General features: G+C 45.5%; 2 protein-coding genes across 8 annotated transcripts in view; one reads left to right on the forward strand and one right to left on the reverse strand.

The window, feature by feature from the left end:
- glis2b (GLIS family zinc finger 2b) overlaps positions 1-23,002 on the forward strand; it is a 457,410-nt gene that overhangs the window by 70,274 nt on the left and 364,134 nt on the right. The gene's annotated exons all lie outside the window — the stretch shown is intronic.
- Positions 10,508-23,002, reverse strand: part of capn15 (calpain 15) — a 266,791-nt gene continuing 254,296 nt past the window's right edge. For 3 of the 6 annotated variants that reach the window (XM_078240520.1, XM_078240522.1, XM_078240523.1), the window contains 5 exons: positions 20,022-20,183; positions 16,319-16,569; positions 14,431-14,597; positions 13,907-14,085; positions 10,508-13,214 (listed from right to left, as the gene is read on the reverse strand). In XM_078240520.1, coding sequence (XP_078096646.1) covers positions 13,037-13,214; positions 13,907-14,085; positions 14,431-14,597; positions 16,319-16,569; positions 20,022-20,183 — 937 coding nt within the window. In that variant the 3' untranslated portion in view covers positions 10,508-13,036. The remainder of the gene's footprint in view (positions 13,215-13,906; positions 14,086-14,430; positions 14,598-16,318; positions 16,570-20,021; positions 20,184-23,002) is intronic. The other 3 variants (XR_013500686.1, XR_013500685.1, XR_013500684.1) reach the window with 3 other exon arrangements.

Raw genomic sequence — 23,002 nt, forward strand, 5'->3', positions numbered from 1 at the left:
GGAGCTGTTGTAAAGGTTAAACCCCAAACACTACTAGTGTTTCCTTCCCTGCCTCCTCCTCTAACCAAAAAAATAGTCACTGGGAGGACTACAAGCAAGGGAAAGGTGAGTTGAGATTTTATTATTTTACCTGTATAAGGGCAGTATGGCAGCTAGGGCAGTGGTATGATCGTCCTGACAGATATGGGAAACTAGGGAGCAATCTAGTCTGACAACTTTGTCTGCAGGAAGTGTGTCCAGTTGCAGCTCCTCACAGTCCGCATTGTTCGGTTGGAGAAGCTGATGGACACACTGCGGAGCGTACAGGAGGCAGAGAGTGTGATAGACACTAGTTAGAGGGAGGTTGTCACACCGCAGATTCAGTCAGGTAGATGGGTGACCGCCAGGAGAGGCAGGCAGGTGGTGCAGGAGTCTCCTGTGGCTATTCGCCTTTCAAACAGATATACCATTTTGGATACTGTTAAGGGGGATAGCCTGTCAGGGGGAGATAGCAGCAGCAGCCAGGCCTGTGGCACCACACCTGGTTCTGCTGTAGGGCAGGGTCAGGCAAAGAGCAAGCGAGCTGCAGTAATAGGGGACTCGCTAGTTAGAGGCACAGACAGGCATTTCTGTGGCCGCGATCGAGACTCCAGGATGGTGTGCTCCCTCCTTGATACCAGGGTCAAGGACGTCTCTGCGCGGTTGCAGGACATTCTTAAGGGGGAGGGTGAGCAGCCAGAAGTCGTTGTACATATTGGTACCAACGACATAGGTAGGAAAAGGGATGAGGTCCTGAAGTGTGAATATAGAGAGTTAGGTAGAAGGCTAAAGTGCAGGACCTCGAAGGTAGTAATTTCTGGACTACTGCCAGTACCATGGGCTAGTGAGAGTAGGAATAGGAAGATTAGGCAGATGAATGCGTGGCTTGAAAGCTGGTGCAGGGGGTAGGGATTTAGCTTTTTGGATAATTGGGATCTCTTCTGGGGAATGGGTGACCTGTTCAAGAGGGATGGGTTACACCTGAACTGGAGTGGGACTAATATCCTGGCGGGGAGATTTGCTGGAGCCATTTGGGAGGGTTTAAACTAGTTTGGCAGGGGGGTGGGATCCAAAGCAGTAGGGAGACAAAGAGAAGGTTGAGGACAACACTGAAGTCAAAGAGAGCACATTAAATGGTAAAGGCAGTGTCAGTAATCCTAGTACCAGACAGATCAGGCAGAAGCAGAGCAGAGAGCAAGGGATGTCCAGATTAAACTGCATTTATTTCAATGCAAGAGGCCTGACGGGCAAGGCAGATGAACTCAGGGCATGGATGGGTACATGGGACTGGGATATTATAGTAATTACTGAAACATGGCTAAGGGAGGGACAGGACTGGCAGCTCAATGTTCCAGGGTACAGATGTTATAGGAAAGATAGAACAGGAGGTAAGAGAGGAGGGGGAGTTGTACTTTTGATTAAGGAAAACATCATGGCAGTACTGAGAGGGGATATATCCGAGGGTTAGCCCACTGAGTCTATTTGGGTTGAACTAAGAAATAAGAAGGGGGAAATCCCTTTGATAGGGTTGTATTATAGTCCCCCAAATAGTCAGCGGGAAATTGAGGAGCAAATATGTAAGGTGATTACAGATAACTCCAATAAAAATAAGGTGGTAATAGTCGGAGATTTTAACTTTCCCAACGTTGACTGGGACAGCCATAGTATTAGAGAGTTGGTTGGAGAGAAATTTGTTGAGTGTATTCAGGAGGAATTTCTCATTCAGTATGTGGATGGCCCGACTAGAGAGGGGGCAAAACTTGACCTCCTCTTGGGAAATAAGGAAGAGCAGATGACAGAAGCATTAGTGAGGGATCAATTTGGGACCAGTGACCATAATTCCATTAGTTTTAAGATAGCTAAGGAGAATGATAGGTCTGGCCCAAAAGTTAAAATTCTAAATTGGGGCAAGGCCAATGTTGATGGTATCAGGCAGGAACTTTCAGTTAATTGGGGGAGTCTGTGGGAAGGCAAAGGAACGTCTGGTAAGTGGGAGGCTTTCAAAAATGCATTAACCAGGGTTCAGCGTAAACATATTCCTCTTAGAGTGAAGGGCAAGGCTGGTAGAAGTAGGGAACCCTGGATGACTCGGGATATTGAGGCCCTGGTCAAGAAGAAGGATGCACATGACATGCATAGGCAGCTGGGATCAGATGGATCCCTTGAAGAGTATAGAAGGTGAAGGAGTAGAGTTGAGAGAGAAATCAGGAGGGCAAAAAGGGGATATGAGATTGTTTCGGCAGATAAGGCAAAGGAGAATCCAAAGGACATCTACAAATACATAAAGGGCAAAATAGTAACTAGGGAGAGAGTAGAGCGTCTGAGAAAAGCATGGATGTTAGGAAACTTGGGGAAATAAATAGTGATGTCTTGAGGAGTGTACTTATAACAGAGGAGGTGCTGCTGGAAGTCTTGAAGCGCATCAAGGTAGATAAATCCCTGGGACCTGGTGAAGTGTATCCCAGGACACTGCGGGAGGCCAGGGAGGAAATTGCGGGTCCCCTGGCAGAGATATTTGTATCATCGATAGTCACAGGTGAGGTGCCTGAAGATTGGAGGGTGGCAAATGTTGTGCCTTTGTTTAAGAAGGGCTGCAGGGAAAAGCCTAGGAACCACAGAATGGTGAGCCTCACATCTGTAGTGGGTAAGTTATTAGAAGATATTTTGAGACACAGAATCCAAAGGCATTTAGAAACACAAGGACTGATTAGGGACTGTCAGCATGGCTTTGTGAGTGGAAAATCATGTCTCACAAATTTGATTGAGTTTTTTGAAGGGGTAACCAAGAAGGTAGATGAGAGCAGTGCAGTTGATGTTGTCTACATGGACTTTAGCAAGGCATGGTAGGTTGTTGCATAAGGTTAAATCTCAAGGGATCCAGGGTGAGGTAGCCAAATGGATACAAAATTGGCTTGATGACAGAAGACAATGTGGTTGTAGAGGGTTGTTTTCCAAACTGGAGACCTGTGACCAGTGGTGTGCCTCAGGGATCGGTGCTGGGTCCACTGTTATTTGTCATTTATATTAATGATTTGGATGAGAATTTAGGAGGCATGGTTAGTAAGTTTGCAGCTGACACCAAGATTGGTGGCATAGTGGACAATGAAGAAGTTTATCTCGGATTGCAAAGGGATCTTGATCAATTGGGCCAGTGGGCTGACGAATGGCAGATGGAGTTTAATTTAGATAAATGTTAGGTGATGCATTTTGGTAGATTGAACCAGGGAAGGACTTACTCAGTTAATAAAGAACAAAGAACAATACAGCACAGGAACAGGCCCTTCGGCCTTCCAAGCCCGCGCCGCTCCCTGGTCCAAACTAAACCATTCTTTTGTATCCCTCCATTCCCACTCCGTTCATATGGCTGTCTAGATAAGTCTTAAACGTTCCCAGTGTGTCCGCCTCCACCACCCTGCCTGGTAGCGCATTCCAGGCCCCCACGACCCTCTGTGTAAAATATGTCTGTCTGATATCTGTGTTAAACCTCCCCCCCTTCACCTTGAACCTATGACCCCTCGTGAACGTCACCACCGACCTGGGGAAAAGCTTCCCACCGTTCACCCTATCTATGCCTTTCATAATTTTATACACCTCTATTAAGTCTCCCCTCATCCTCCGTCTTTCCAGGGAGAACAACCCCAGTTTACCCAATCTCTCCTCATAACTAAGCCCCTCCATACCAGGTAACATCCTGGTAAACCTCCTCTGTACTCTCTCCAAAGCCTCCACGTCCTTCTGGTAGTGTGGCGACCAGAACTGGACGCAGTATTCCAGATGCGGCCGAACCAATGTTCTATACATCTGCAACATCAGACCCCAACTTTTATACTCTATGCCCTGTCCTATAAAGGCAAGCATGCCATATGCCTTCTTCACCGCCTTCTCCACCTGTGACGTCACTTTCAAAGATCTGTGGACTTGCACACCCATGTCCCTCTGCGTATCTACACCCTTTATGGTTCTGCCATTTATCATATAGCTCCTCCCTACATTATTTCTACCAAAATGCATCACTTCGCATTTATCAGGATTGAACTCCATCTGCCATTTCTTTGCCCAAATTTCCAGCCTATCTATATCCTTCTGTAGCTTCTGACAATGCTCCTCACTATCTGCAAGTCCTGCCAATTTTGTGTCGTCCGCAAACTTACTGATCACCCCAGTTACACCTTCTTCCAGATCATTTATATAAATCACAAACAGCAGAGGTCCCAATACAGAGCCCTGCGGAACACCACTAGTCACAGGCCTCCAGCCGGAAAAAGACCCTTCCACTACCACCCTCTGTCTTCTGTGACCAAGGTAAGAAGTCTCACAACACCAGGTTAAAGTCCAACAGGTTTATTTGGTAGCAAATACCATAAGCTTTCGGAGCAATGCTCCTTCGTCAGATGGAGTGGTCTCTGTTCTCAAACAGGGCACAGACACAGAAATCAAATTACAGAATACTGATTAGAATGCAAATCTCTACAGCCAGCCAGGTCTTAAATGTACAGACAATGTGGGTGGAGGGAGCATTCAACACAGGTTAAAGAGATGTGTATTGTCTCCAGACAGTACAACTTGTGAAATTGTGCAAGTCCAGGAGGCAAGCTGTGGGGGTTACTGATAATGTGACATAAATCCAACATCCCGGTTTAGACCGTCCTCATGTGTGCGGAACTTGGCTATCAGTTTCTGCTCAGTGACTCTGCGCTGTCGTGTGTCGTGAAGGCCGCCTTGGAGAACGCTTACCTGAAGATCCAAGGCTGAATGCCCGTGACTGCTGAAGTGCTCCCCCACAGGAAGAGAACAGTCTTGCCTGGTGATTGTCGAGCGGTGTTCATTCATCCGTTGTCGTAGCGTCTGCATGGTTTCCCCAATGTACCATGCCTCGGGACAACTGTGACCAAGCCAGTTCTCCACCCATCTAGCCACCTCCCCCTTTATCCCATGAGATCCAACCTTTTTCACCAGCCTACCATGAGGGACTTTGTCAAACGCTTTACTAAAGTCCATATAGACGACATCCACGGCCCTTCCCTCGTCAACCATTTTGGTCACTTCTTCAAAAAACTCCACCAGGTTAGTGAGGCATGACCTCCCTCTCACAAAACCATGCTGACTATCGTTAATGAGTTTATTCCTTTCTAAATGCGCATACATCCTATCTCTAAGAATCTTCTCCAACAACTTCCCCACCACGGACGTCAAGCTCACCGGCCTATAATTACCCGGGTTATCCTTCCTACCCTTCTTAAATAACGGGACCACATTAGCTATCCTCCAATCCTCTGGGACCTCACCTGCGTCCAGTGACGAGCAAAGATTTGCGTCAGAGGCCCAGCGATTTCATCTCTCGTCTCCCTGAGCAGCCTTGGATAGATTCCATCAGGCCCTGGGGATTTGTCAGTCTTTAAATTCTCTAACAAACATAAGAACATAAGAACATAAGAAATAGGAGCAGGAGTAGGCCATCTAGCCCCTCGAGCCTGCCCCGCCATTCAATAAGATCATGGCTGATCTGACGTGGATCAGTACCACTTACCCGCCTGATCCCCATAACCCTTAATTCCCTTACCGATCAGGAATCCATCCATCCGCGCTTTAAACATATTCAGCGAGGTAGCCTCCACCACCTCAGTGGGCAGAGAATTCCAGAGATTCACCACCCTCTGGGAGAAGAAGTTCCTCCTCAACTCTGTCTTAAACTGACCCCCCTTTATTTTGAGGCTGTGTCCTCTAGTTTTAACTTCCTTACTAAGTGGAAACTAAGTGCAAACCTAACACTTCCTCCTTTGTAATGGAGATTTTCTCCAACGGTTCAACACTCCCCTCCGAGACACTCCCAGTCAACACATCCCTCTCCTTTGTGAATACCGACGCAAAGTATTCATTTAGGATCTCCCCTACTTCTTTGGGCTCCAAGCATAATTCCCCACTTTTGTCCCTGAGAGGTCTGATTTTTTCCCTGACAACCCTTTTGTTCCTAACGTATGAATAAAATGCCTTAGGATTCTCCTTAATCCTGTCTGCCAAGAACATTTCGTGACCCCTTTTTGCTCTTCTAATTCCCCGTTTGAGTTCTTTCCTACTTTCTTTGTACTCCTCCAGAGCTCCCTCCGTTTTTAGCTGCCTGGACCTACCATACGCCTCTCTTTTCTTTTTGACCAGTCCCTCAATTTCCCTGGTTATCCACGGTTCTCGAATCCTACCCTTCCTATCCTTTTTAACAGGCACATGCCTGTCCTGTAGCCCTAACAACTGTTCCTTAAAAGACTCCCACATGCCAGATGTGGATTTACCCTCAAACAGCCTCTCCCAATCAAGAGCTGCCAATTTCTGCCTTCCCCCAATCCAACACCTTACCCTTGGGACACCACTCATCCTTTTCCATCACTATCCTAAAGCTAACAGAATTGTGGTCACTATTTGGTAGGGTGTTGGGGAGAGTTACAGAACAAAGAGATCTAGGGGTACAGGTTCACAGCTCCTTGAAAGTAGAGGCACAGGTGGACAGAATGGTGAAGGCAGCATTCGGCATGCTTGGTTTCATTGGTCAGAACATTGAATACAGGAATTGGGACATCTTTTTGAAGTTGTACAAGACATTGGTAAGGCCACACTTGGAATACTGTGTACAGTTCTGGTCACCCTATTATAGAAAGGATATTATTAAACTAGAAAGAGTGCAGAAAAGATTTACTAGGATGCTACTGAGACTTGATGGTTTGAGTTATAAGGAGAGGCTGGGTAGACTGGGACATTTTTCCTCTGGACCATAGGAGGCTGAGGGGTGATCTTATAGAGGTCTATAAAATAATGAGGGGTATAGATCAGCGAGATAGTCAAAATCTTTTTCCAAAGGTAGGGGAGTCTAAAACTAAGGGCATAGGTTTAAGGTGAGAGGGGAGAGATACAAAAGGGCCCAGAGAGGCAGTTTTTTCACAGAGGGTGGTGAGTGCCAGAACAAGCTGTCAGAGATAGTAGTAGAGGTGGGTATAATTTTGTCTTTTAAAAAGCATTTAGACAGTTACATGGGTAAGATGGGAATAGAGGGATATGGGCCAAACAAGGGGAATTGGGACTAGTTTAGGGGTTAAAAAAGGGGCGGCATGGACAAATTGGGCCGAAGGGCCTGTTTCCATGTTGCAAACCTCTATGACTCTAAACAGTTGGTCTAGATAGGACAACGTGATTGGTATAGGCTTGGAGGACGAAAGGGCCTTTTCCTGTGCTGTACTGTTCTTTGCTCAATGTTAACATATTTCCTTGGTAACAAATTTAACTACCTTAGCGACCTTTTCATTCTTTACTGTGATCTTACATTCTGGTATGGTTTTATTTTTGGACACTACTACATATTTTGTTTCCTTACAATTTATGTTCATCCCTTTCTTCTCACTTTTGCTCATTGCTCTATCCAAGGTCTTTTGCAGTTTCTCTTCAGAGTCGGCTGTAAGAACGGTATCATCGGTGTAACTTATAATGATTAAAATTATAATCGCCAACTAACAGTCCAGGAAGGTCTTCAATCTCTCCAAGACAATTTTCACTATACAAACTGAATAAATCTGGGAAGAAAATACACCCCTGTCTGACCCCCTTTAATTTTCACAAAACTGCTTCGATTATTCTCAACGTTTCCAGCTGCAGTTTGTCCCTGAAAAAGATTTCTTATCATTCTCAAGTCCTTGCCATCAAGGTCAAGAAACTCTAACATGCTCGTCAGGTCTTCAAATTTCACCGTATCAAATGCCTTACTCTAATCAATAAATCTCACAAATACATCTTTTTTCATCTCTATGGCTCTTTCTGAGAGCATGCACACCACAAAGATAGGATTTCTCATTCCTGTATCATCTACAAAGCCACACTGAAGAGCTGAAATTTATGGCTTTATCATGCTTCTGTCCTTATTCATCAGTAGCTTAATATGACTCAGAGTAATAGTGTTTACAATCAATTGCTCCAGACATTTTAGGGAATGCAATAACTATTGGTTTAAGAGTATAGCAGGGGTATCTGGAGAGCCCCCAGGGTGTGGTCGATCGTCACTGTCCTTTTGCAAAGCCAAGATTCAACTGACCCAGGAAGACTGAGGGAAGGGAAACTGGACCCCAACAAACTGCATGAGAAGCTCACAAACAAGGGAATCATCTTATTCACTGGAAGGGGAAGGATGAAGACTCCAGAGGTAGAAGTCCAAGTAGGGAATGGGTGCCTCATGAGTGATGGACTCAGGGGGAGGCTGGTTGAATCGAGCTTCGAATCGGACAAATCAGCTGCTGGTCCAGGAGGAGAGTCGGAGGGAAACTCGCAAACTCACCTGTGAATGATTCATGAGGTTCCAAGTGCAGAATCTGTTGTGGAACCCCCCCACATTCTGGTCAGTTGGACAGATACTGCCAGAGCCACCCACCACCACACAGTCTCAAAATGGGGGAATCCTGCCCAGAGCATGTACAGAGACAATGGCGACACCTTGACGGTGTTAATCTTCATCTTCCTAGATCATTACAGGAAAGGATAAATCATCCAGGCTTCAACATTAAAACAAATAATCACCTAGACCATAACACAATAGCCAGGGTCTGTCCAGACATGAGCTAATCCATTACCTGTGTTAAACACTCAACTATTATGGAGAGAGGCTACGTGATATTTTATTACAAAACCCAGCTTGTCTGAAAAAGTAACATCGTAACATCCAAAAGCGACAACATGAGCTGCTAAAGGCTTCTGTCAGCTTAACTTTTACCGTGGACAACAGACACACAAATTCAAATAACAATTTCAAATTCCAAAGCAATGTTTCTGAGAGAAAACCAAGGACTATAGTTTAAGAATTGCCTCAGCCACAGAAAACAACAAATGACTCAGTGAACTCTCTATATCTTTGCCTTTATTTTGTTGAATTTAATTTGGCCAAAAGTGAACCTCCTCTACTTTGTAACTTGCATTGTTCCATGCTTGCAACAGTTGTGTGTTGTGACAGTAAGCTGCAACAGGTGTATTTACCTTTAGTATTTTAATATCTTTGCCTAGGTGGGTTTTTAGCACAATAAAAACTAATTCTTTGTGTTCAAACTCAAGGAAGCCTGTCTGATAGAGTTCTTTGCAATCAGCACATAAACAGTCAAGTACATATACGGAATTGGCAGGTTCATCCTTCTAAAATTTTAAAAACTCTGTTATGGTCAACCAAATGGAGGAAAGAGGGGGACTCCTTGCACTCTAACTTACCTGGTTGTAATGCAGCATTGCCACTGAAACACTATCTTCTCCAACTCACACCCCATCCAGACTTGGAACGATATTGCCATTTCCTCACTGTCACTGGATTAAAATCCTGGAATGCCCTCCTTAAAGCACTGTGAGTGCACCGACACCATCTCATGGACTTCAGCAGTTCAAGAAGGTCCAAAGATGTGCAGGTTAGATTGATTGGCCATGCTAAATTGACCCTAGTGTCAGAGGATTAGCAGGATAAATATGTGGGGTTACGGGAATAGGGCCTGGGTGGGATTGTAGTTGCTGCAGATTTGATGGGCTGAATGGCCTCCTTCTGCACTGTAGGGATTCAATGATAAGGTGGCTCACCACCAACTTCTCAAGGGTGATTAGGGATGGGCAACAAATGCAGGCCTTATCCCCTTCCAAAAATGAATAATAAAAAGGTGGCTTATATCTAAGAGTGATGCCAAAGAAGCAGAGAGGACTGAGCTCCAGTCATTCGCAGCTCAAGCATGTTTCCTCCCAATAAGTTTTATTCATTGAGTTTTTCTCCCCGAGTTAAGTGTTCTGTTCCCAGAGAGGGATGTTAGGCAGCGCGCATTCCCCAAGGTGGGAACAGAGTAAAATCTCCTGCTCAGTGACTGACAAATGCCTCACTTGATCTTAGTGACAGTCACTTGGAGAACATGTTAAAAAATTCTCGTATCAAGCGTGATTAAGATTGCTAATTCCACCTTTGGGTTGGTTTTATGTTATGTGTTTGCTGTGAATTGGCCTATCTTTGCTTCCATCTGTTATGACCTTCAACCCATCCATCCAAGTGGGTTTAGATCCAGGTCTTCCTTTCATTCACCGCTTTACTTACCTATCGGTGTGTTGAGACTGAGGACACTGCGGGCGTGGGATAAAATGTCACGTGCAAAGCACAAATAGATCTAGCTCAATGATGCTTTACAATTTGCTGCTGTGCTGCCTCCCTAGTCAAATAGCTTGCTCACATTCACATAGGTTGGAAGGCAATTCGGGTTGAGGTACCAGGGGCTCGGACTAACATAACCCAGGAGGGTTCAGCGCAAGGGAAGGTCAGAGTGGGAGGTTGGGTAAAGAGGGTGTTAGTTCTGAAAGCAATTGTACACACAGCAGAAAACCAGTGTCATTCCTCATTGTTTTGGAGTTTGAGACCCACATCTTCCTGGAATCCCAGTCACACCAGTTGTCTGTTGCTCTACATTGAACCTGTGCACACGCGATACAAAGTTCACCAGTCAGTTCATTAAAAAACAAAATTTATTTGGTCCATTGGAACCTGAGATTTTTCAAACTACATGATATATATATATATTTTGATTTATTTATATTTTTATATATATATATAGACTCTAAAATTAATAAAATTCTCCATATGACACATTCTAGTATTCCAGTTTTAGGAAACAGAAGTCACAGGCTCGTGAGAGTTTATATTCGCCCCACAGCCAATATACAGCATTGTGTGCTGGCTCAGCATCTCAAACACCTCGACCCACAGGAGGTGGGTGTGAGACAGAGAGAGAGAGAGAGGAAGAGGTTGAGACAGAGGAGATAGGCCAGGCTGACAGAGCTGGAGGTTGGGGATACAGGACACTATCGCAGGATAATCAGGATATGGTTTACTGATTCTGCTCTGTTGTGAGATGAGGTGGATAGGCAGTGGGGAATTGAGATATTCAATGGGTCTGAGAATGAGCTGCCACAGGAACCTATTCCCATTCATAATTCAAACTTATAAAAAAATCAATAAAACGATCATCCCACTTAAAATGAATGACTAAAAATGAATAAAAGGATCTCGATACGAATGGGCCTTTCTCAGCGGGGCTCTGATTATAGAGCGAGAACCGGTCGGTTTGTTTATTCGGAGAGTTCGGTGTTGTGTACTTGGGATTCCATTCCATAATTCCCTCCATTTCTTATCACTCTAGCTCTGGATGCGATATTTATTACACAGATCAATGGGTGTTACTGGGAATTTGGGAATCACATCCCACTTTTCTGTCTGGTGTACTGTCACCAGTTGCCTTGACCTGCCACCGGGATCGCTCGGGCCTGTCAAAAGTCAATGGATTTCTGCTGGGCTGCAGCGAGAGTCTCACCATGGCAAGGCTGGAAGACCCACAGCGAGTCTCACCACGGGGAGACTGGAAAACCCCAGCCAGACCCACAGCGAGACTCATCACGGTGAGGCTGGATAATCCTGGCCAAATCCACAGCGAGTCTCACCACGGGGAGGCTGGATAATCCCAGCCAGACCCGCAGCGAGATTCACCACGGTGAAGTTGGATAATCCCAGCCAGATCCACAGCGAGTCTCACCACGGGGAGACTGGAAAATCCCAGCTAGACCCACAGCAAGTCTCACCACGAGGAGGTTGGATAATCCCAGCCAGACCCGCAGCGAGATTCACCACGGGAGACTGGATAATCCCAGCTAGACCCACAGCAAGTCTCACCACGGGGAGACTGGATAATCCCAGCCAGACCCGCAGCGAGTCTCACCACGGTGAGACTGGATAATCCTGGCCAGACATCCTGTTCTTTCAAAACTGCAAAAATGAACAATTTTATCAACTGGACAAGGGTTTGTTTACAAATATCTCTCCATTTTTGCAAGAACAATTCAATAAAGACAGGTTCAGATTTACAGCCCCCACACTCAATGTCCTTAAGCACCCAGGCACGTAGGAATACTCTCATTGCCAACATCAAACTTAGACGCATTATTATATTGTGAGGCTCCTTTAAACTTGCTGATCTCCTGTGTATTTGGCCCAGTGTTTGCATGTGACATTGTTCAGGATCACAGGTTTACAGTAACGTTAGAACTCCAGCAAAGCACAAACTGTGCCTTTAGATAACAATTAACCTGAATCAGTCTAATAACCTGAGGAGAGATCAAGATTAGCTGCATGTTCCTGACCCTGGCTCATTGACCCTTCCCTGACCTCTGACCCTCCCCTCCCAACCTCAAACCTGGATTCAGTGACCCTCCATGCCCCAATCCCTGACCCACTGATCAAGTAAAAGAGAGGAAGACACCAGGGTGCTGTCTGAATGTATTTGTTGCACTGGATCGGTGTGTAGTTGATGATTAGGAAACATGACTGTGGTGAGGGGGGCGGGGGGGTGTCTGCAGAAAACCTGGAGGCGGATCAAATATGGAAAAGTAAAAGCAGAAAGTGCTGGAAACACTCAGCAGGTCACACAGCATCTATTATGCTTCTCTTTAGCGAGGTGATCAGGTTGTAATATTTGAGTTGGCAGTGGGGGAAGGGGTTTTAGTTCCTGATCCAGGACAAATTGAAACTGTCACTTTAATAATGGCAGGAGGTGGGAGGGGAAGAGTTTTAACTGAGGACAGAGGAATTACCAAGTGCAGGGAGAGATGACAAGAGTTTGGGGACACTGGGGAGGGTTTGGGCAGGGCAGGGCAGCATGGGCAGGTGTCCATTGGTCGCTTAAAGCTATTGGTGCAGCTTTTTGGGTTTGCTTCCATGTACAGTCTCTTCCTGTCATCAATTGTGAGCAGAAATTCCCTCTGGACTGGCTCAGAGGCCGGGATTTGTAGCCTGGAACTATTCTTGCTTAGCTCGGGTACTGGGGCAGATTGGCCTCCCCTTTTGTGACGATGGGAGTGGGAGCAGGAACAGTGCATCGACTCTTTAAAAAAATTCAATATAGAAACAGGAGCTCTCAGAAATGGCTCTCATCACTCGACACATTTCCAACCACAGCGGAGAGAGGCTGTGCAGGAGCAGGTGAAACCATCACAGGGGCCGTGGATTGTGCAGTCCAGCAACATCAGGGGTGAGGGGGGGGCAGTGTGTCCCTTTCGTGGAGGACCATTCCCCCAGTGAGGACTGAGCTGCTTTGCGATGAGCCAGACGGTGAGTGATGGAGAAACCAGCATTTCCCTCCAGTTGTGATAACACCACCAGCACCTGCCTGTGGGGAGAAACAGACAGTCAGTCAGCGAGAGTATCGTAGATTCACTGCCCTCATTCAACAGCTGGGGCACACAGCAAGCTGAAAACTTCAGGTTACCCCACCGAGTCTCAACTCTCCCCCTCATCTCCTCCCCTCTCTGCCTCTGGTTTGACGTAATCCCCAATTCCACTCTTTTTTTCCTGGTCCCAACTCTTTAACTACCCAATCCACTCCCTCACCCCCATTCCTAATCTCCTCCTTCCCCTCCACCCCTACATTCCACCCGCCCCCACCCCCCCTTCCCCTCCCCCACACCCCCTTCCCCTCCACTCTCCCAATCAGGAGGGGAAGCTGATTATTTTCACTGATCCATTTGGTGAAGTTAGCTAAGTCAGACCGATCAGGGACTGAAACAGACCAAAATGGTTTAATGTCAAACCACATGCAGCAACTGCATCATCAGCCCAGATATAACACTGAGGAACATGAGTCCCCTTTGCAATATCTGGAACAGTTTGATTTCAGAAGTTAACTGCATGAGCCTGGGGATATCTGCCGCTTAACCTTTGGCCCAAGTTACTTAGCATCAAAGGAATGGTTGGCAGTCAGCTCATGGGAAGCTTGATGAGGGTAAGGGGTCAGGGAGCTGTCAATAAATAGGATGCTACTCTGTAGATAACCCAGTAACATTCTCTCTCTGAGCCCCATACCTGTGCAATGGCGGCACACTGTCGGTTGTTTTCAAGCTACTCCGAGTTGAGACGACATTGAAGCTGTCGGAACAGTCACATGACACATGCAGGTAGTATTTGTCGTGACGATTCTCCACCACCACAATCAGTCCTGCCCAGCCATGGGTCAAGTAATAACAGGTCATCCCCTCCCGACCCTGTTCAAAAGCAATGGGTCAGAGATCACATTAACCTTCCAGCAAATATTCAACAATAGAAACTTGGTTGTGTGAGGTTTCAGTCTGAAGAATGAATCGCAGGTCAAACTATTGAAAGAAAATAACTTGTATTTCTATAGTGTCTTTCACAACCCCAGGATGTCCCAAAGTGTACTACATCCAATGAGGGGTAAGTTGTAATGCAGGCCCGAGATACAGGCTGGGACTTGATGGGCTGAATGGCCTCTTTCTGCACCGTAGGCTTCTATGGTTCTATGATCCACGTGGGTCAGGGACAGTGACTTGATGATCAGAATGTCTCCCACTTACAGTGTGCTCTCCTACCTCATGCCTCTCCCCTTTGTGCTCAGTCAGTAGAATGACTGCATCGGCCAGTGTTGTTGGCTGAGTATTGATCTGTTCCACCATGACGGGTTTGGAGCTGTACACGGCCAAGATATGTCCAGGGAACTCTGGGGTACATCGGCTACTGCTGGTAGGGCTTGAAACACCTAGGAACAGGTAATAAGACTCCGTCAGTGAACTGTACATCAGTGCTTAATGAGATGCTGCTACAAACATAACATTAATGCCACAGCCACATACAAAGAAACCTTCGCTGATGAGAGATGTTGGTTAAGGGATAAATATTGGCCAGGGTACCAGGGATAACTCCCCTGCTCTTCTTCCAATAGTGACAATGGCATCTCTCCATGGACCTGAACAAGCAAACAAGACCACAGTTTAATATCTCATCCAAAATAGGGTGCAGCTCTGCCTCTGTGCTGGCACCAGATTGTCAGCCCACGTAATGTGCTCAAGTGCTGGGAGTGGAACTTGAATCCAAGAGCTTCTCTCTCAGAGGGGAAGGAGCTCCCGCTGAGCCAGGGCTGACAATTAGCACTGCTGGGAGTGGGGTGTGGAGAAGGGAAGTTGACTTGATGAGTCCTTGCTGTGGAGACAAAGAGACAGAGACATACTGGGCAAAATTTTCCCATCCCGCCCACCACGGGAATTGGAGTGGGCGGGACAGAAAATTCGGTGGACCATGCAAAGGTCCGTTGACCTCAGGCGGGAATTTACGGTCTTGTTACAAGCGCGGCCGGAAAATCCCATCCACTGAGTCTGAGGTCTGCTGAGATGCACAGGTGAGGAGGCAGTAGACTGTATTGCTGCTTAATAGTGACTCTTCAGACACTTCGCAGTAACTCTCTATACGTTAAATCTCAGAGATTGTAGACCATCTCAGATCAAATATATGTTTCTTTTTACAAAACACATCAATGGAAATGTCAAGTCCTTACATGGGGAGCAGTGCTGTGATGACAGTGTTACTGTATCAGTCAGCATGTTTGAAGTTACAGGGTGGGGTTAATGCTGTAAAGTGACAGTTGAGGGAGACTGGCGATGGGGTTATTATAATGTTGAGGAAAAGGGCTAAAGTTGTACACCCAGGGATGGCGATGACCCAAAATCCAGTCCCCCTCAATCCCCACTGAGTACTCCCCTAGAATCACGCTGTCTTGGCACCAGCAAGTTCAGAAACATGTCAGGTGCAGAATCCTGCATGTCAAATGGGCAGCACGGTGGCACAGTGGTTAGCACCGCTGCCTCACAGTGCCAGGGATCTGGGTTCAATTCCAGCCTTGGGTCACTGTCTGTGTGGAGTCTGCACATTCTCCCAGTGACTGCGTGGGTTTCCTCCCACAGTCCAAAGATGTGCAGGTTAGGTTGGATTGGCCATGGTAAATTGACCCTGGTGTCACGGGGATTAGCCGGGTAAATGTGTGGGGTTACGGGAATAGGGCTTGGGTGGGATTGTGGTCGGTACAGACTCGATGGGCCGAATGGCCTCGTTCTGTACTGTTTCTATGATTCTAGGAAATATAAAACACATGTAAAAATCAAACTTATTCAGACTCATAATCGTAATCTTTCTTCTGTTGGTTAAGTGTTCGATTTGTTGGGACACAACAACGTTAGCTGTCATTTTTGTCATATGGTATGTTAGAAGGGATGTTTGTGCTGGTGTCGGGAGTGGGTTGGATGGTAGCTGGCACTGATATTCCCCACATTTTCATCTCTTCTCTTACTTATCAAGTTTAAACCAATGTCCATGCCATGGGGCTTACTCAAGGACCGGTATCGAAAGCTCTAATGTTACAGCGATCAGACCTGTAAGTCCACCCGGAGTTCTGATGTTGGTTGGTGTAGTAGGTTTCCTCATCCTTACCTGTTACTGGTGACAGTGACGGTGATGGCGATGGTATGCCGGACATTGACATTTGCCAGTGGTTAAATGCGCAGCACACGACCGCGTATTCTCCTGGCTCCAGTATCACATCGCAGCCCACAAATTTCTTCACTGCTCGCTTGCTATGTGCCATCAGTCTGCCGAGCGTCAGCTTGTTACCACTGGAGAAGGAGGCTCGAAACACCATGATACACAGATCCAGCAAATGGCTGTCTGACGTGTCTGATCGTCTACAATACAAGTGGCAAGAATCAGTGGGTGATTCACAACTGCATCATAGAGCATGGCTTGGGGATATAGAGAAAATGAGCAAAACCAGTTTCTATTATTAATACAAAAACATGTGGCGGTTCCTGTAAGGTTTCCCTGCGGTAACATTTCTAGGAATTGGATTGTCACTGAACATGTCGCCTGGAGGGGTTGAAAAGTTTGGATGCAGCGTTCATTTTCAGACTGCAGGTTCTACCCACACTTTCACCTGGAAGGCAAATGTCACCAACCCCAAACCCTTCTACTGAGTCAGATCAGTTATGATCTGAGTGAATAGTGAAACAGGCTCCAGGAGTCGAATGGCCTCCTCTTATTCCAATGAATCTAGTTGACACTCATATCAGTAACACAATATCCAGCTTCCCTAATAACAAACTAACAATACTAAGGATTACATTATAGCTTTGTTTAGTTTGCCAGAAACACTCAATTGTTATGTAAACAGATACAAGTGAGATACAACTGAATCTATATGGGTAGAACTGAGAAATAAGAAGGGGGAAATCACTTTGATAGGGTTGTACTATAGGCCCCCAAATAGTCAGCGGGAAATTGAGGAGCAAATATGTAAGGAGATTGCAGATAACTCCAAGAAAAATAAGGTGATAATAGTAGGGGATTTTAACTTTCCCAACATTGACTGGGACAGCCATAGTATTAGAGAGTTGGATGGAGAGAAATTTGTTGAGTGTATTCAGGAGGAATTTCTCATTCAGTATGTGGATGGCCCGACTAGAGAGGGGGCAAAACTTGACCTCCTCTTGGGAAATAAGGAAGGGCAGGTGACAGAAGTGTTAGTGAGGGATCACTTTGGGACCAGTGACCATAATTCCATTAGTTTTAAGATAGCTATGGAGAATGATAGGTCTGTCCCAAAAGTTAAAATTCTAAATTGGGGCGAGGCCAATTTTGATGGTATCAGGCAGGAACTTTCAAAAGTTAATTGGGGGAGTCTGTGGGAAGGCAAAGGGACGTCTGGTAGTGGGAGGCTTTCAAAAATGTGTTAACCAGAGTTCAGAGTAAGCACATTCCTCTCAGAATGAAGGGCAAGGTTGGCAGAAACAGGGAACCCTAGATGACTCGAGATATTGAGGCCCTGGTCAAGAAGAAGAAGGAGGCACATGACATGCATAGGCAGCTGGCATCAAGTGAATCCCTTGAAAAGTATAGGGGGTGTAGGAGTAGAGTTGAGAGAAATCAGGAGGGCAAAATGGCGACACGAGATTGTTTTGGCAGAAAAGACAAAGGAGAATCCAAAGAGCTTCTACAAATACCTAAAGGCCAAAAGGGTAACGAGGGAGAGAGTAGGGCCTCTTAAGGATCAACAAGGTCATCTATGTGCAGATCCACAAGAGATGAGTGAGATCCTAAATGAATATTTACTATTGAGAAAAGCATGGATGTTAGGGAACTTGGAGAAATAAATAGTGATGTCTTGAGGAGTGTATATATTACAGAGAAGGAGGTGCTGGAAGTCTTAAAGCGCATCAAGGTAGATAAATCCCTGGGACCTGATGAAGTGTATCCTAGGACATTGTGGGAGGCTAGGGAGGAAATTGCGGGTCCCCTGGCAGAGATATTTGAATCATTCATAGTCACAGGTGAGGTGCCTGAAGATTGGAGGGTGGCAAATGTTGTGCCTTTGTTTAAAAAGGGCTGCTGGGAAAAGCCTGGGAACTACAGGCCAGTGAGCCTCACATCTGTAGTGGGTAAATTGTTGGAAGGTATTTTGAGAGACAGGATCTACAGGCATTTAGAGATGCAAGGACTGATTAGGGACAGTCAGCATGGCTTTGTGAGTGGAAAGTCATGTTTTTTGAAGGGGTAACCAAAAAGGTAGATGAGGGCAGAGCAGTTGATGTTGTCTACATGGACTTTAGCAAGGCCTTTGACAAGGTACCATATGGTAGGTTGTTGCATAAGCTTAAATCTCACAGGATCCAGGGTGAGGTAGCTAAATGGATACAAAATTGGCTTGATGACAGAAGCCAGAGGGTGGCTGTAGAGGATTGTTTTTTAAACTGGAGGCCTGCAACCAGCGGTGTGCCTCAGGGATCAGTGCTGTTATTTGTCATTTGTATCAATGATTTGGATGAGAATATAGGAGGCATAGTTAGTAAGTTTGTAGATGACACCTAGATTGGTGGCACGGTGGACAGTGAAGAAGGTTATCTCGGATTGCAACGGGGTCTTGATCAATTGGACCAGTGGGTTGACGAATGGCAGATGGAGTTTAATTTAGATAAATGCGAGTTGATGCATTTTGGTAGATTGAACCAGGTCAGGACTTACTCAGTTAATGGTAGGGCGTTGGGGAGACTTACAAAACAAAGAGATCTAGGGTACAGGTTCATAGCTCCTTAAAAGTGGAGTCACAGGTGGACACAGTGGTGAAGAAGGCATTCAACATGCTTGGGTTCATTGGTCAGAACATTGAATACAGGAGTTGGGGCGTCTTGTTGAAATTGTACAAGACATTGGTAAGGCCACACTTGCAATACTGTGTACAGTTCTGGTCACCCTATTATAGAAAGGATATTATTAAACTAGAAAGAGTGCAGAAGAGATTTACTAGGATGCTACCGGGACTTGATGGTTTGAGTTATAAGGAGAGACTGGATGGAATTGGACGTTTTTCCTCTGGAGCGTAGAAGGCGAAGGGGTGATCTTATCGAGGTCTATAAAACAATGAGGGGCATAGATCGGCTAGATAGTCAATATCTTTTCCCAAAGGGAGGGGAGTCTAAAACTAAGGGCATAAGTTTAGGTGAGAGGGGAAAGATACAAAAGGGTCCAGAGGGGCAATTGTTTCACACAGAGGGTGGTGAGTGTCTGGAACAAGTTGCCAGAGGTTGTAGTAGAGGTGGGTACAATTTTGTCTTTTAAAAAGCATTTGGACAGTTACATGGGTAAGATCGGTATAGAGGGATATGGGCCAAATGCGGACAATTGGGATTAGCTTAGGAGTTTAAAAAAAAGAGCAACATGGACAAGTTGAGCCGAAGGGCCTATTTCCACGCTGTTAACCTCTATGACTCTACGACAATGTCATTGCAAATTCTGCCCCCTCAATGTCTCTGTGGTAATGGGCAAGTGTTTTTTCCAACTTGGTTGTCTCATGTATAAGAAAAAAATTCTTACATTCATCTTAGGCAACATTACAGGAATTTTCTTTGAAAAATAGGTTTACTTTTACAAAATAATAGTGAAGGAAGCTAGTGAAGGCAGATCTCTGATGATCCTTATCATGTGACATTGCTACCTTGTAAATCGAGTCAATGAGGAAGGGAATGATCATTTACTGTATCTGTGACAAGAGTGTGGGAAAAGATGAGGTACAGATCACAACAAAAAGTCAAGGTAGGGAGAGAAATGGGTGTGTTTAGTGGGAATCTTTTGCTGATTTTCCTACCTGCTTCCTTCCTGAAACAGTTGAAACTCCAGCACGGTGAGGTCCAGCACAGTCAGTGCAGTTACAGCTATTGGCCCATTGGTTCGATTTGGAAACATCCCCATAAGTCGGACTTCGTGCCAATCAGAGTTAATTTTACAAATGTCGACAGAATCAAAATACCTGAAAAATTACAATAATGTATGATTAGAGCAAGGCTGAATAAGTATTCTATCAAAGCATCTGCCGTCCATTGTGGAAGATGCTGAATCATTATTGGGGTATAACACCATGTGTGTCTCAACCATCAGTGCTTGGCGGGTGTGTCAGTTAGTGCTTTGTTTATTGGGTTGGGGAGAAGGGGTGAGCAAATCACAGCCAAGCCTGATCTTTTCCTCAGTTAACTCAGGCACCTCCAGCAGCTTTTAATAGATAACATTCAGGAATCGGAACCACAATTGATCTGCAGGCCGGGAATTAAACCCAATATATGCCTGGACCTCTGTAGGTCTGCCACTCGGTGAATAAGCTTGCTGAATTATAAGGGAGTCCGGGGAGTTTGTAGAAAGGACAGAAAATGACGGCATTCAACTTCTCAACCTTCAAATGGAAGTAGTTCTGGCTTTCCCAAAACAAACAATCTGACAGGACAGTGGTAGCAGAGGGATGGTGGACTTGTAGAACTGAACATTATCAGATATAGGTAGGAGCAGACCCTACCTACTTTGGGTGATTTTACCACAGGGATGTAATGAGGTGAGTAGGAGAGTTTCCCATTGCACTGGCCGACATTTTCCCTTAGCCAGCACTGTACCACCAATAAAACATTTAATCTGGTTATTCGTTCATTTGTTATTTGTGAGGCCTTGCGGTGTGAAAAACCTGTCATCACCATTTCGGCACGGTGGCTAGCACTGCTGCCCCACAGCGCCAGGGACCCAGGTTCAATTCCGGCCTTGGGTCACTGTCTGTGTGGAGTTTGCACATTCTCCTCGTGTCTGCGTGGGTTTCCTCCGGGTGCTCCAGTTTCCTCCCACAGTCCAAAGATGTGTAGGTTAGGTTGATTGGCCATGCCAAATTGACCCTAGTGTCAGGGGGATTAGCAGGGTAAATATGTGGGGTTACAGGAATAGGGTCTGGTTGGGATTGTGGTCAGTGCAGACTTGATGGGCCGAATGGCCTCCTTCTGCACTGTAGGGATTCTACTATTCCCTCCTAGGAACTGGGTGAGAGAAAAAGTAAACATCAAATTATTGCAACTAATATTTGTCAATAGTTTATCAGACTAGTTAACAGAAGGGACGAAGGGGATATTATTGAATGTATATATATATTAAGGTTAATGAAGCTTATAATACAGGGCTGACTTTGGCTATGCTTCAACAGTTTTGACAAGTCGAACTCCCTGGTTTTCACATTTATTTGCCTTTATTGATGCCAACTTAAAAAAAAATCTGCTGCTTAATGACGCTTGCAGATCAAATACAAATTCTCCATGGTAGATGGTTAAAATAGCTATCCTTGCTGTCTATGTGTTCACTTACCCGATCAACAGCAATAGTGCAAAATGTGGTGAGATATTTTACACTGACAACTTGGTGCAGACAGGGCAAGACAGGAGTGGAGATTTGGAGATGACCACCTATTAACTAAGCACTTCAAGTCTCTGGCCAGGTTAGGCAAGTCCCTGCTGAGATTTTTAATTGTCCTCCTTACAATCAAATCTCCTGTTTATATACTCATTTTACCAAGATGTATTCTTGTCAACTCTACCTCACTGAAATTCCATCTCGCCCTCACCAACATGGTGAGGCAATCAGCCAGTCACAATCCCCCTCTTCCGTACCCCCCCATTTTTACGTAATTAAATTACTTCCCAACTCCTTCATCAGAAAACTGCATTTATCCATCTGCCATTCGTCAGCCCACTGGCCCAATTGATCAAGATCCCGTTGCAATTGGAGATAACTTTCTTCACTGTCCACTATGCCACCAATCTTGGTGTCATCTGCAAACTTACTAACCATGCCCCCTATATTCTTATCCAAATCATTAATATAAATGACAAATAACAGTGGGCCCAGCACTGATCCCTGAGGCACACCGCTGGTCACAGGCCTCCAGTTTGAAAAACAACCCTCTACAACCACCCTCTGGCTTCTGTTAAGAAGCCACTTTTATATCCATTTAGATACATCACCCTGGATCCCGTGAGATTTAATTTTATGCAACAGCCTACCATGCGGTACCCTGCCAAAGGCCTTGCTAAAGTCCATGTAGACAACATCAACTGCACTGCCCTCATCTACCTTCTTGGTTACCCCTTCAAAAAACTCAATTAAATTTGTGAGACATGATTTTCCACTCACAAAACCATGCTGACTGACCCTAATCAGTCCTTGCATCTCTAAATGCCTGTAGATCCTGTCTCTCAAAATACCTTCCAACAATTTACCCACTACAGATGTGAGGCTCACTGGCCTGTAGGTCCCAGGCTTTTCCCTGCAGCCCTTTTTAAACAAAGGCACAACATTTGCCACTCTCCAATCTTCAGGCATCTCACCCGTGACTATCGATGATTCAAATATCTCGGCTAGGGGACCTGCAATTTCCTCCCTAGCCTCCCACAACGTCCTGGGATATACTTAGTCAGGTCCCGGGGATTTATCTACCTTGATGCGCTTTAAGACTTCCAGCACCTCCTCCTCTGTAATATGTACACTCCTCTATCTATAGTAGATAGACATCACTATTTATTTCCCCAAGTTCCCGAACATCCATGCTTTTCTCAACAGTAAATACTGATGTGAAATATTCATTTAGGGTCTCACCCATCTCTTGTGGATCTGCACATAGATGACCTTGTTGATCCTTAAGAGGCCCTACTCTCTCCCTTGTTACTCTTTTGGCCTTTATGTATTTGTGGAAGCTCTTTGGATTCTCCTTTGCCTCATCTGCCAAAACAATCTCGTGTCCCCTTTTTGCCCTCCTGATTTTTCTCT

Source organism: Mustelus asterias, chromosome 23 (assembly GCF_964213995.1).
Source record: "Mustelus asterias chromosome 23, sMusAst1.hap1.1, whole genome shotgun sequence".
Lineage (NCBI taxonomy): Eukaryota > Metazoa > Chordata > Chondrichthyes > Carcharhiniformes > Triakidae > Mustelus > Mustelus asterias.